The sequence below is a fragment of the Cetorhinus maximus genome, chromosome 27, assembly GCF_964194155.1.
Source record: "Cetorhinus maximus chromosome 27, sCetMax3.hap1.1, whole genome shotgun sequence".
In the NCBI taxonomy this organism is placed as follows: domain Eukaryota; kingdom Metazoa; phylum Chordata; class Chondrichthyes; order Lamniformes; family Cetorhinidae; genus Cetorhinus; species Cetorhinus maximus.
The window spans coordinates 17,699,028-17,713,615 of record NC_135905.1 but is presented as its reverse complement, the minus strand read 5'-3'; the positions used below and the strand labels follow the sequence as shown (position 1 = coordinate 17,713,615).

Below are 14,588 nucleotides of genomic sequence, written 5' to 3'. Positions count from 1 at the left end.
GATTGTGACTATATTTTCATGAAATATGGAAATTACATTATTGAGATGACCATATATTTGACAATGCCGTAGCTTGAAAAAGGCTGCAGGGAATGCCTCTTTTTTTTCCACACAACTGATATCTTTGTGATCTAAGTGAGGCTGCTGGCTTTGATGCCTTTTTGAATTGATTTATGGGCAGCTTTGTTCAGCATGCCAGTATCCACAGATAGTGTAAAGTTGGCAAATTCATTTGGATGGAGGGTCAAAAGTCTCTAGCCACCAATTTTGGGCTGGATTCAGAACTAATTTCCGCACTGAAACATGCAGTTCCTCACACGTTTGCTTTGTTTTTCTAACTAGGGTAGAGTTGCCTTTCGACTCGATTGTTCAGGAATGCAAATAGAAATGTTTTTTTTGTAACTGGGATTATACATGATCAAAATGTGTTTTTAATCTTTTGTGTTTTTAAAATGAGCTGGTGAAAATTAGTGGAATTTTAGCTGTTACTCATTTTAAAACCAGTTCTATGAAAAAGTTTCAGTGACGTAGATAATGTAGAAAATAACATTTGTCTTGCTTTATGTGATAGTTCCAGGTTGGTGTTTTGAGCTGTTGTGTTTTGTGTAATAATTTTCTACATATGCCAGTGACCATAATCCCTTCTATGTGATTTGTTCCTTTTAATAAAGTGATGATTTAGATTTTTTTAGTGCGGTTTCAGGAGCCCTACCCTCTGTGTCCCTCTCCAACTGCTAACAAACACGTGGTTATAGGATGCACTGCAAAGCCTGTACCCCTGGATGAGAGCAAATCAAATTTATTAGTAACCATCACTGATGTGAACTCAGAAATTGCTAGGGGTGAAATAAATGGGTGAACGCTTTCACCTCTGACATTCTGTTTGTCAGAGACAATTTTGACACCACCTTTAATATAGTAGAGAGGAAAGTCAGCATTCACTCAGTGGGGTAAGCAACAGTCATTGTCCAGGCTATGGAATCCAAAACCTTTAAGGACCAACTAAGAGGCTCATTCATTTAACTTTAATGTATTTTAACTACACGACTGAGGCATTCAAATCCAGTTGGATGATGATGATGCAGGTCTTCTTAACATACTAGTTTAATAGTATTTCCTAACAAACATACATTCTTTGTAACATATTCAGTTCAGTCACTGCTTACATGAAATAATTCATGTTTATTCACCAATTGTGCCCACTTTTAAATGGATGTTTCAATAAAAATAATCTTCCTAACCAGTTCCTTGGGATCGAGGATGACTTGCTTCTACTCTGATTCGATGGGGTTCTGAGATGGGTGGTCCAATGTGCAATCTGCAGGCTATGCCACAGGTGGGGCAGGTGGTGCTTGGATGGTCAGGTAGATCAGGTGTTGGGAGGTTAGTGCATCCTCTCCGATGTTTCAACTTCGTCTCTGCTTGTTCCCATCAAAGCCTCTCAATGTGTTCTGTGCCTTCGTGAATGAACCTTCACCTCTTTGGTTGGTCACAAGTCAGGGATTCCCATGGATTGGTGGGGATATTTGAATTCTCTCTTCAAGGATGCTTTAAATAGATCACTAAAGCGTTTCTGTTGTCCTCCTGGGAGTCTCCTGCCATGATCGAACTCCAAGTTGAGAAGTTGTTTTGGGAGCCTGGTGTCGGGCATACAAACGACATGTTCTACACACCGGAGCTGGTTTGAATGATTAGCTCCTCAGTGCTGGGCATGTTTGGGAGAGGACATTGCTGTTGGACCACCTTTATTGCCACCAGATTTGGAGGATCTTGCAAAGGAACCACTGGTGATACTTATCCAGGCTTTGAAGTGTCTCCTGTAGGTTATCCAAGTCTCTGAAGCATAGGGATCACTGCTGCCCAGTAAACCATGGCCTTAGTCTCGGGTTTGAAAATACAGATACAGTGTCCAGAGAAGAGGCCTTCTCATTGACTCAGTCCTGGCCATTGTTAACTTTTCTGTCAAAGGCCGTGAGAGGAAACTAATGCCCATAATTATGCATTATCACACAGACAGTCGGGATAACTGTTAAGATATCAGTGTTTCACCTAGGTTTCCCTTCCTGCTCCGATGGCCCAATTAGTAAAATTACCCTACAAGTGGAACGTACAGGTAAAGGAGGTCATGGGTTTGACCTGTGCTGACCGAGAACTGTAATAATGGTGCTTCACTTAGTCTCAATTCCTCTGGGAGAGGGAGGGGAAAAACCAGCTAGAATTTCCACCTGTGGTCAGCATACAGTGACCCCAATTGAAAGGAAAAATGTCAGCTGAGAACAGAATCACGCTTGACCATAATGCCCGATTGTGGGACAGACTGCTGATACCCAGTGTAAAGGCTCGTGGATGGGGACACCTGTAGGGACCTTTTACTACTTGAATCATCAGAAGGGGAGAGGGAACCTAAGTGAAACTCTGCTATTTTAAGCAGTTATCAGCACTGTCTGTATGATAAAGCATAATTATGGATGTAGTTTGGCTTCAAAACTCCAAAGCAATTGTGATTTTAGGCCCATTTTGACAGAGAAGTTAGCAACGACCAGGAGCTGGGTGAGCGAAGGATATGGGATGGGTGGTAACAACCATACTCAACCCACAAGCAACCAGTTGCTTCTAAAGAAAAATTATTTCAGTTTAATTTGTGCTGGAAATACATTTCAAAATATAATTTCTAACTAAATCTGTTCATGAGATGAAACAAATGCACCATTTTTAGGACTCAATGTATGTTGAGAAGATCTCGCTGCCTCTTTTACATACAGCTTAGCTCCCTTGCCAATACGAATGTTGGATGTCCAAAACAAAGGCTTGAATTTTAAGTTTACAAGTGAGAGGAGCTTATCATAGACCAACCATAGTGACAGTGAGGTGGCTTTAGGTGGATCCCAACATAAATCATTCAGAAACTCATCCAGACCACAGCTCTCAGATGTAACCTTCCACAAGCAAAGTGTTTGTTGCACGAAACATGGCAGATAGAAATTTTCTCTTGACTACTTTTGCATTTTTTTTCCTTTAATGTTGAATCTTTTGAGCAGACTTTTTAGACTTGTTTGGCTGTTACATGATCAGCTCTGACCTTTTTTTTTACATTTTTATTTTTCTTCAAAAACATGATTTTGGTCCAATTATTTTCATTGAAAAATTTCCTAAAACTCACAAACTAAACTGGTGCAAGCTCTTCTGAGCCCTTGGCCTCACTTGTTCTTTTAGAAAATATAGTTTATTTGTTGCCTTTACTGTACTGTTAGAGAAACATCTCTTGTAGATGAAATATTTTCAAAACATAATTCCAAAAACTCCAATTTCTTTAGATTCTTGAAAAAGAACCCTTTCTTCTTGAAAGTTAAGCCTTTTTGCTTTGTGAGTTCTAGTTTAAGCAGAGCTGAGATTTTCTTCACAGATCTGACTAATTCTTTTACAGTTTCAGATCTTAAGAACATCTTCTGAACCTTAGAGCACAGCATCCCACCCCCTCTTTGGCCTCTCTTTTTAGTCTATTCTTCTGTCTCCTATCTTCTTCTTAGGCCATGTTTGCGAGCTACGTCCCTGAAATCATAGAATTAATAGGAAACCGCAAGAAATATGGTGGTACCTATAGTGCGGTTAATGGAAGAAAGTAAGTATCCCATGGGCCTCTGCTGCCTCTGTTGCAGTAGAACACTCTCTGCATGCCATTTTCTTTTTCTGTTTCATGCATGTAGGCAATGTTTGCTCGCTACGTACCAGAAATTGCTGCTCTCATCCTTAATCGGAAGAAATACGGAGGGACTTTTAATGCGACTCGAGGCAGAAAGTAAGTCAAACCGGACAAGGTGTGCTTGTGTGACCTCTGACCCACAGAGATTTATTATTTTGTTTGCGCTGTGATGTCAGATGTTACTGCTAGGATTGTCACACTCTCATTGGAGACCTGGGCTGTGATAAGGCACATGTCACATTTGTTAACTTTTTTTTTTGTTAGTGCCTCAAACAAGAATCCCTGTTGTTTTATTAGTCTACGGCACATGGAAAAGGTTGAAGAAAAGCATGGCAGCCAGACTATTCCAGCTACCTTGGTTTTGGCTTTCACCAAAAAAAAAAGCACAACATCATTATCTTAATTTTCATATTTACATTATTCAACTCAAAATGATTTATTTCAAAGCTTCCATTTTTGAAGAATATTCTGGCCTCGTAGTCAGTTCTTCCATTGTTCTGATATTTTCATCTTCTTTATTTCCTGCATGCAGCTTTTGTACTTTCCATGTTTCATTAAAATCCATGTGACTCTTCCATGGAAACCATTTCATGAGAGCTTGCCAGAGGCTCGTCTGTCGCCAGTGTTCAGTGCTGTGATACTGTGTGGTCTGAAACCTTGGCCCTGATCTTCAGTCAAATCCCCATATCCCTCCCTTCCCTTCCCCCTCCCCCAAACTCTGAAGGCCTCAACTCCCAGCCCTTCAGATCCTAAATGCTTTTGGCTTGCTTTACAATCTCTGTCAGCAGCCTGCTTGACCGAGCGGGCATTTTGCTTTTAGATAGACATTGTTTGTTGCTTCTGCTAATTTTTGTCTTTGTGAATTCCCTCAGATTTTCGATCCCACCTTAATTATCCCACCCTAATTGAAACTCAGCTCTTTCATCAGCACCCAAACTGCCTGGTGGAGATAAAATTCTGTGAAACAGTTCTTAATTTACGTTTGGTGTAAAGCTTTTAAAACCTTTAGTCACTTGGACTTTGCATCAGTGCTTATGTAGCTGGGAAACACTGTGTGAAAGTCAGCATCCTTTGTTTTTTGTCTCATTTCCCCATTAGCAGAAGAAGATTGACGATATGTTATGTTTGGCCAACATTTTGGTTTTCATTTGGAGCCTAATGTTCAGAGAACAAATTGTCAGAACGTTCAGACTCCCTGCCCAGGAGATAAGACCATGTGGTAGTAATTTCCAGCCTTGCAATTTCTTAAACCACAGCTGGCAAGTGTGGCTTCTGGCCTCAGCCATGATAGCTGGCCGCAGCTCTTGTCTTTCATATAATTGCAACTTTTTTTTAATAAAGAGAAAGTTGATGCAAAGTGACATTTTATAAACAACTTATTTTCCAACTTTCTAATTTTACCGTAACAACATAGCACTCAACATAAACATTCATTTTGCACAGCACAGAATGTCCAAACACCAATTAGGATAGCTCGCAGTTTGTTAGCTGTCATTATTCATAAGCATTCAGTGATGAGGGTTAGAAAAAATAAAGCCTGCCATCAGATTATGAAATTGCATCGCCTTGAATCCAGTGCAGCCTTGCAGACAGCCACTGGAGCAGACTGACACAAGTAGCAAAGTATACTCAGGTTTCCTCTTCGAACATCTGAGATTTCTAAAACTGTTGCATTCTTTAAAGAGACTTTTATCACAGGACAGCCAACAGAACTTTCTATGAGGGGAGTTATGCTTTTAATGCACTAGCGCAATGAGACGAGGATTAGAGCAGTAGACGAAGGTGTGGCTGAGTCTGGTGCTGATGCTGGAGCTGCTCTTTACCTGTCCGCCCCTTGGGTTCTCTGCTGCATGGCTGCATTTGCACGTTAGTTCACTGTAACCTTGGCTTATTCCATTTGTGTTACGTCTTTGGGCTTTCTGTTATGTTGTTTATTTCTTTCCTCTTTGATGTAAATGCTAATTGTGTTTGACTGCTGCCTGTTTCCAATAATATTTTTGCACAGTCGGGTTGTCCACTGAGGGTTTTAACCTGATTTTGCCCCTTGAGATGTAAACATTGAAGTATTTGTCAAATTGAAGCACTATGATAACTCAGGTCAGTGTAGTTACATAGATGCTTCCCAAACCCTGCCCCCATTCAAACAAAAATAAATAAATGGACTGCCAGATATCAGCCACATATATCACCAGGGCGTATGCATACCCCCACCCTATGTTTGTCAGTCATTGGTTGTGTCTCTGTTTCTCTCCCACTTATAGATATCTGGAAACATTGATCTACTGGAAAATTAATACGGATCTAAATCCAGGAGGTTTCCCTCTCCTTCCTATCACTCAAATTTTCAGTATTACCATTCGAGAACAGATGTCCTAGATTGAATTTAAGGAATTCAGATTATGTTCTCCACCACCACCGTGCTATCTCCTGCTTGCTCAGTTTATTTACAAGGCACTGTTAATCCAACTGCTGTCAGCCTTTGAGCTGTCAGGATGTGACACACATGATTGTCAATAGTGAGTAAAGATCATTGCTGGGTCTATACTGCAGCCCAAGCAGACGGGGTCAAGTTCACTGACATCAGAAATACAATTGGGCCCAATGGCTCATTTTTTCTCCTTCCCTTTTAGCTTATCTTTCAGATTTGGGATGAGTTGAATCATTATTTTACGCTTGCAGCAACCTACAAGCTGAAGCTGGTGCCATTAAGAAGCTCACCATCAGTGGACCTAGTAATCTACTTGGATTTCATGAGTGGTGTGCTGTTGCAGTGTGGTGACATTTTTAACCTGTGCAGGATTTAAGGTACTTTGTAGCTCATCAGAAGACAGGAATGGTAGCAACATGCAATGACCAGCTGAGCTCCCTGTGAGTTGGGATTATCAAGGGCACGGCGGCATGTCTCAGTAATGCTATGCTAGCTGTACCCTTGTCTTTATTAATGTAGAATGATGAAATCCTGCAGCAGCTTTAATGGAAGAGTATAAAAATACCAGTGTATTTTGCACTATTAAGTGGTCTTAGAACCTAACATTGTAAAAGGAATTGTTTCATAATATTAAATGTCTGGTTAGCCATCCACATACAATATGCTATTGAGCACAAAGAACTGGTGTAAATAAGGATTCTAATTTCAAAATTCACATCAACAAAATTATTTTGAGATGTTTTAGCTAATTTTAAGTTAATTTCCTGTGCTCAAATATTAATATGGAACCTGTTCCAAATTAGCCTCTTCATATAATTCAATGAAAAATTAAAATTCAAATGGTGCTGCGCCTTTACAAAAGAGAGGAAGGAAGGTTAGATGGTATCCATTTGACATTAATGCTCACCTGTGGCAGTCAGTATTGCACCGAATGCTTTTCTCCATCATGTTAAGGTAAGGGTATTTTATTGCTTAATTTGAATCTCAATCGTGGATTTTTGTGACTGAGGGTCTGTTTTCCCTCTTATCCCTGTGGTGGTGGATTTGTATTTGAAATGTTGGCTGTCTGGGGAAAGGGAGGTCCCAGATAATAACCCGAACCGCTCTCAAACTGTTTGGGGCAATGTATTTGTGTGTAAAAGTCTTGTATTGATTGGATGTGCTTTTGCAATCAATGTCGGACAATTTAAAGGCGTGTGCTGAACTCTGACGGTCCAGTTATGTATTTCAATATTGCCAGGCTTTTCTGGGTATGCATTAGCTGTCTGGTGGTGGATACATGTCTGAATCTTGCAGGGTATTTGTAGATATCCATCAGATGTCTGGCAGTCTGGTGGTGGGAATATATCTGAATCTTGCCATGCTATTTGTGAGTATGCATCAGATGTCTGGCAGTCTGGTGGTGGGTATATGTCTAAATCCCTGGTAGTACAGAAGAGGCTCACTGGCCTAAATCTTCATTTATCTACACAGCTCTGCCTGTCTTCTGCAAGTATGGAATCAATACTTCTGTAGAGCTTTCCAAACCATTGGGACCCTGAAGTTAATGGATAAGGCTGTTGGTGCAACTTTGTTGTACAGCTAACAGCTTTCAGCCTCTCCCTCGGGGAACTAGTTCCTGCAGATGACTACAGGGTCCTAGATCTACTGGCCTTCAGCTTCCTATCTTTCTTCCATTTAGTTATGAAGAACAGTGATTGGTGTACTAGCATGATTGACCACTGAATTGCCAGGCTCAAAATCCCCTTGTGACAAGCTCCCACTCAGGCAGGTATTAAAAGAGCAGTAGGTGGGAGGGAGATGCAGAATGAGCATTAATATTTATTTTGACAAATTAATTCCTCTCATTCGACTCCTACCAGATTCCACAGAGGCCTGGATGAAGATTCTTGGCTACTCTGGAAATGGTACTTCACACTTGGGATATCAAAAGACATTCAAAATTATGAAAATAATAAAATCCAAAAGTAGCAGCTAGCCTTTAGTATTCATTCCACTGTACTCATCACTTGAGCCTTTTCTTCTCTACCAGGGGAAGCAGTGTATACAGGAGCTTAAAGCCTGAAAACCCAGATGTTATTTATACACTCAACAGGAACAAATATTTGAGGGAATGGTTATGGAAAATGTTGTTTCCCTAAAAGATGTTTCCATGTGATTTTGTAAGATTATATTTTCACACCCTTAACAATGGTGGTGACTTACGTTGAATATTTTCCAAATTATTAATTACATTTACTGGGAACTCATCTAATGACCAGATTACTTCAGATGTGCTTTCATCTTCTGATCAAAGATACACAGCTTCACACAACTTAATGTTGCTTAATGTTCTGTTAAATTGTAAAAAAAAGTTATTGGATTCTATGCATATCTAATTACTCCTCTTTTAAAGCCGCAGAGAATTGAATTAATAAAAGGATGAAATGTTTTGCTTGAAATTTAATTGACTGCTGGTGCTTCTATCCCATTCCTCAATAATTCATTTGTACCACCTTGAAAACTCATTTCCAGGCTTCAACACAAATATTAAGCTTTAATGACCATTTCCTTTTTTGTTGTATTAAATTTGTCTCCTGCCTTCCAATCCCAACAGTGCCCCTGCCACAGTCCAAGCCTTATATATTTTAAACTCAATCCTGGTCATTGAGCATTCGGTTCTTTTTGGGATATGATTGGAATTCTGTGTCCACATATTTGTAAATACAAATTTGTTATTTCAGTAGCTTAAATTCAACATTATTTGTTCTTTACCAGTCTCCTAAGTAAAACACTAGTTCATCTCCAGCTGGAGTATTGTGTACATTTCTTGGCACCAAACTCTAGGAAGAATGTGAAGACTGTGCAGAGGGTGCAGAAGAGATTTACTGACATGGTTCCAGGAATGAGATTTTACAGTTGCGTGTATAGACCGGAGAAAGGTTGTTTTCCTTAGGGCAGAGTAGGCTAAGAGGGAATTTAATAGAGGTGTTTAAAATCGTGAAAGGATTTAGATAGAATAAATAAAAGGAAACTGTTTCCAATGTCTGAAGGATTGAGAACCAAAGGGCATAGATTCAAGGTGATTGGCAGAAGAACAAAAAGTGACCTGAGAGAAAACTTTTTTATGCCCCAAGTGGTTAAGATTTGAAATGCATTGCCTAATAGGGTGGTGAAAGCAGGTTCAATAGTAGCCTTCAAAGGAAATTGGGAGAAGGAGAAAATTTGCCATGATATGGGGAAAGTGCCAGGGAGTGGGACCAACTTAACTGCTTTTCAAAAGAGCTGACACAGACTTGTTGGGCTAGATGACCTCCTTCTGCACTGTACTAAACTATGATTTTTGATGACGTAGTTGATCTCATGTGGCCAGAGTGCTATAACTGGTCCCAGGTAGAAAGGAGAATGTCAGCCAAAATTCTTGCTTCTGTTTGCTACCTAATGTTTCCTGATAGAAAAGTGCCTGGTGGATGTTGCTGTTGGATTAAGCTCAGTTGTGATGTCCCCTTGGCAAAATATCACACTGACATTTACTGAGCTTGATGATGAGCAATGGCTATTTACACGAGATATCCCTGGACATGATGCTAATTGAACAATATCTCAGCAAGATTTTGACATTGTCAGAAGTTGGGAACTGAAAAGTGGCCACAATTAGATGGACTCTTAATATGGTAACGGCCCAGAATTTCCTATCTGGCTTGGAATCTCTGTTTACTACCCAGATCAGACAAAAAATTATCTACTTACCTTCGTACAATTTTTCGGGCCTGTCTTCTGATGGAGGGTCCTTCCAAACTCTCACAGCGTAGCAATCCTACCCTACAGCTCAAGATGCTGTAATCCAGTAAGTAGAACGTTTAAAGGTCCCAAAGCCACTTTGAGAAACAATGCAGAGAAGGTAAGTGGGTGAGGGTGTAGGGAGGCTGGTAAGTGGGTGAGGGGGTAGGGGGGTGTTCAGGGAAGTGGGATGAGGGGGTCGGGGGTTAGTGAGTCAGGTCAGGGGGATGGTTGGGTCAGGAAGTCAGGGGGTTAGTCAGGTTGGGGGTTAGTTGGGGGTGATAATTGGGGGTCAGGGTTGAGTCAGAGGGTTGAGGGGGGGGTAATGGTGGGGTGGGGGTGTAGTCCAGGTTCTAGTGGGGAGTTGGGGGAGGTCAGTTATACAGTTACCCAGGAGTTAGAACAGGTTTTAACCTTCTAACTTTTCCTGGGTAACTATTCAGGTGAGGAAGTTGGAAGCATCCAAAGTCTCCGACTCTAACTCAAGCGTTGGAGACTATTTCAGAGGGTTCCAGATGCAGGGGAATTGCCCATCAGAAGTCCTCACTTCCTGGGCAATTTCTGAGTAGTCAGTGCTAAATGACTTCCAAGGGATCCTGTACCGCATTTTTAGGGGTACATCCCGGGTATGACCATCCAGAGATTGGAAGTTCTGGGTCTTTAAAACAGATTGAAAAAAAATATTCTTACCAATTTCATCCTCTTCTTTTCTGAGAACATCAACTGTTGATGGAGTTCTACAGGCTCAGGAGTCCTCCATTACCTTGCTCAAGTAACCAGCATTCTCCATGGGTGAGCCTATATAGTGAGTGCCAGCAGTTGATCTGATGTAGGGGGTTATCACTGCCAAGCCAGACCCTGTCTCCACTAGATTGTGATCAGGGACATAAACCATGCCTGATTTTCACTTCCCCAACCCTGGACCTTTGGGACCAATTTATTGTCCCAACTTCAACGCTGGTGATGACAAAAACTCGATAGATATTTGTGACTGTTTCACTTTTAAAGTGACTCTGATGTTCAATGCCCCTCTATTATTGGCCATTGTTTCTGTTCCTCCTTGTTCTGCTGTAAATAGCTCACTCGGCACTGAGTAGAATTGAACCTAGGATCTTCTGATCTTTATGGGTTAGCTAACTGAGCTGTTTTAATAAATATTTTTATTTAATCAGCGAGTGCTGTCGACACCATCTGAGCTACTCTATCCAATCCTGAGGAAGATGTAATAACTGTAAAGCCACATCAGCTAACATGTTGCCTTATGTCTTAGATCAGTTTCCTCGTACAATCAGGCCCAGTAACTTCTCCCAACAAGTGCCCAGAAGTATGGGCAACACTCACAATTTAAATTAAAATAATTAAGGCACACAGGAAAAATACTACCAGCTTCTCTTCCACGCCACAGTATGGTTCACATTGTTGGCAAAACTCCATTCATGCACATTGCCTAGGTAAAAGTGCTCTGATATTACAATTACTTCACAACAATGACAGGGTGTGAGGTAAATCAGTCAATGCTGCTGCCCCTATAAGAGTCACATGAAGATGTGATTGATCCTCCCACATTCAGATGTTGCTGTACCAAAGTAGAATTGGAAATAGCTGCTCTGTCGGCCGCCATTATGCTGGGATGTGGTTTCCAGGTTTCAGGGCTTTACTGGAAAACGAAAGTCAGGAAGGCAAGTTGCAAATTGCAATCTGCAAACAAATGTGGACATGCAAACCACAGCTGTATGTCTTTTGTTGTTGGTGCTTTGGAATCTGCTGTACAAAACAAATCGGCAGATTGCCACATCCAAGTCTATTATGGAACTCCTACTTGAAGTAGCTCTGTGATATAAATGAGACAAATTAAACATAACAAACACACAAATGTATACACACACAGATACATGAAATACACACATGCACTCATGCGCACACATGCTTTCTTTTTATATAATTACAAAGGACTCTTTGGAGAAATTAGCTCTTTTGCTTCACTTCTTTGTTTTACCTCCTCCAAGAACATCTGCATCTCTTCACATTGTCCTTTCCAGTTCGCTTTCAAGCTAAGAATCTTATTTTAAATTGAAATGCTCCCATGAGATCCTAATCACATAATGTTCTTCAAATTTGCCAAGAGCAGTCTGGAAGAAGCATCTGTCCTTCACCGGTAGGTTTAACTAGTGTTTTAGAAAGAGCAAAATGGCTGCTTTCATACATAATTATACTCCACATATCAGTTTCCTCAACATCTGTAAAATTTAGCACTAAAAGCCAAAACTAAATATATTCTAACAGACAGCATGAAAAAGAAAGACTGCATTTATACAGTGCCTTTCACAACCTCAGGACTTTCAAAGCACTTTACAACCAATGAAGTAATTTTTGAAGTGCAGTTACTGCTGTAATGTACAAACAATGGTGAATGCACTTTTGGAAAGTATTTTAGAAGGTTAGATGAGGAAAAAACTGGCACATGGTGGAGATCTGAAATAAAAACAATAAATATTGGTCATTTAGCATCTGAAAGAGGAAAGGAGCTTGGAACTTGAGAGAATCTATACCATTAGCTTGCCTTTCCCTTTCAGATGCTGACTTATGTGCTGCATATTTTGAGCATCTTCTGCATGGAGTGCTCTTCATACGTTATGTCATGGAACTGAGGCCTCTCAATCTTTGGGGTCATAAGTGCACTCAGTGACCCAATCTGTGCCAAGTAAACCTCAGAATGCAGCACCATCCACCGAGCCACAGCACAACAAATTAATTGATCGAGTTATCATGTTAAAAATGCAAACCAGTCACTTCACACATTTTCTCCAACTGTCCATAGCATCTTTGTTTTAAAATCCCACAATAATTACTTAGTTATTTACTTAGCAAGTTAGAAAAGCCCCCGAAGAGCAGCACAGCTACCAATGGCAATCACTGCAGTTAAAGCGTTTGCCAATGTTTTTCTAAGTTTTGCTTAGTTTATTAGTATTATTTTAGTGTAGAATTGCATTATGTAGCCCACAACTGAAAACAATGCCCCTGTCCCCACAAAAGGATTAACGTACACACAGTGGAATTCAGGATTCCCGGATGACTATGCGCTGTTTATGTATCCCTTAGACAACTTAAAATTTACAGCAGTTACCCAACTTTTATATTCAATGGACATTATCAACACTTCACAATTTTTCTAGATGAAAATAAATCAGATTTTTATTTGACCCAATTTTATTTTCTTCCTCGGCTGAGGGTAGATGCACAGACACCGACAGTCTGCCAGTACCTCATCTAACCATGTGAATCTGGATATTTACAATTTCTTTGAGAAGGTTTTTGTGGGTTGGTGGATGAGGTTTGTGAAGGGGTTTACTGGGGTTGGTTTGTAGACTATGTGAAGGGGTTTATTGAGGTTGGTATTTGAAGGGGCTTACTGGTTTGTTAGTATGGTTTGGGAAGGTGTTTATTGGGGTTGGTCTGTGGGCTGTGTGAAGGGGTTTATTAGTTTGTACGCTGCTTATGAAGGAGTTTATTGAGGTTGGTCTTTGGAGTATGCGAAAAGACTTATTGGTTTGTGTCCATGTTTTGTGAAGGTGTTTATTGGAGCTATTGTATTGGGTATATTAAGGGGTTCATCAAACCTGATTTTAGTTCCCTTAGTCTGTCAATTTAAATGGTTATCAGCCCTGGTACAACATGTCTTGCTAGATAAGTCATTTCCTCAACTCTGTTTTGAAATTGTGTGTGCTGGGAGCTGTCTAATTGCCTCACATCCATCTATACCTCTGCCTGTCTGGCACTAAATCTACCATGTCACCTCAATAACTCTTCAATATCCTGTTAGACTTTTATCAGACTTGACAATTGATTTCCCTTCATCAGTCTCAACAGATGATAGAAAACCTTGCACTACACCCATAATACACTAAGATTAATCTGATTACTGTGCTATTCACAGATCTATGTATTCCATTCTTATCACATTTCAAATACTTTCTCGTCATTTCCAATGTGATTCTTTAAGGCAGTATAGCGAAAGAAGCTATAAATTCACCAGGGGTTTGAGCACTTTTGGATCCGTGTTTGATACACAGTGAAACTAGATATTAAAGGGATGCCCTGCAGCTTTGGATTTTGGGTAAGCTCTTCGTTCCTTGCTGCGGATTATGTGTAGCTGTTGCTTGTTGCTTCTTACAGTTGATTCTGAACCGTACTCCAAGCATTGTGTTTATTTAGGTAGCAACAAGCCAGGTTTCAGGCCTTTCCCTGTGGTACATGATTGTTTGAGAGACGTCAAAACTGAGCACTGAATAGTCACTGATGTGTTTAAAAGCCCAGCTGTAAGTGTCTCTGCTTCATTCTGCCTGTTTGTTATACCCTCTTTTTCATTTGCGGTTCTAAACACCAATTGGTGTTCTAAGGTAAAATGTTTCAAAATCTCTAGACTTTCAGTGCTTTCAAATAGGGTTAAAACCTAGAGTGATTGGCTGGCTCTGGTGAAAGTGGCAGAGGAAAGGCTTTTGTTGTTGAAGTCAGTGAGAGGAAACAGAACAGGATTCCACAGCATTGCTTTTGCCAATCTTAGAATTGCCAGTAGTCCAGAATGAGATTTGACAAATTGCGCATTTGATGAATTGGATGTTTCTTTATATCTTGTTCCCAGTACCTTGTGGGTTTGATCAAGAGTAAAGTAAAAACTAGTGTTGTACTACAGGAGCATTTCAG

General features: G+C 40.3%; 1 protein-coding gene across 5 annotated transcripts in view; it reads left to right on the top strand.

Moving 5' to 3' along the window:
* The window catches only part of kcnma1a (potassium large conductance calcium-activated channel, subfamily M, alpha member 1a), a 779,423-nt gene that overhangs the window by 539,067 nt on the left and 225,768 nt on the right, over nucleotides 1-14,588 (top strand). For all 5 annotated transcript variants that reach the window (XM_078530812.1, XM_078530811.1, XM_078530810.1 and 2 more), the window contains exon 9: nucleotides 3,528-3,619. In XM_078530812.1, the coding sequence (XP_078386938.1) occupies nucleotides 3,528-3,619 (92 nt within the window). The remainder of the gene's footprint in view (nucleotides 1-3,527; nucleotides 3,620-14,588) is intronic.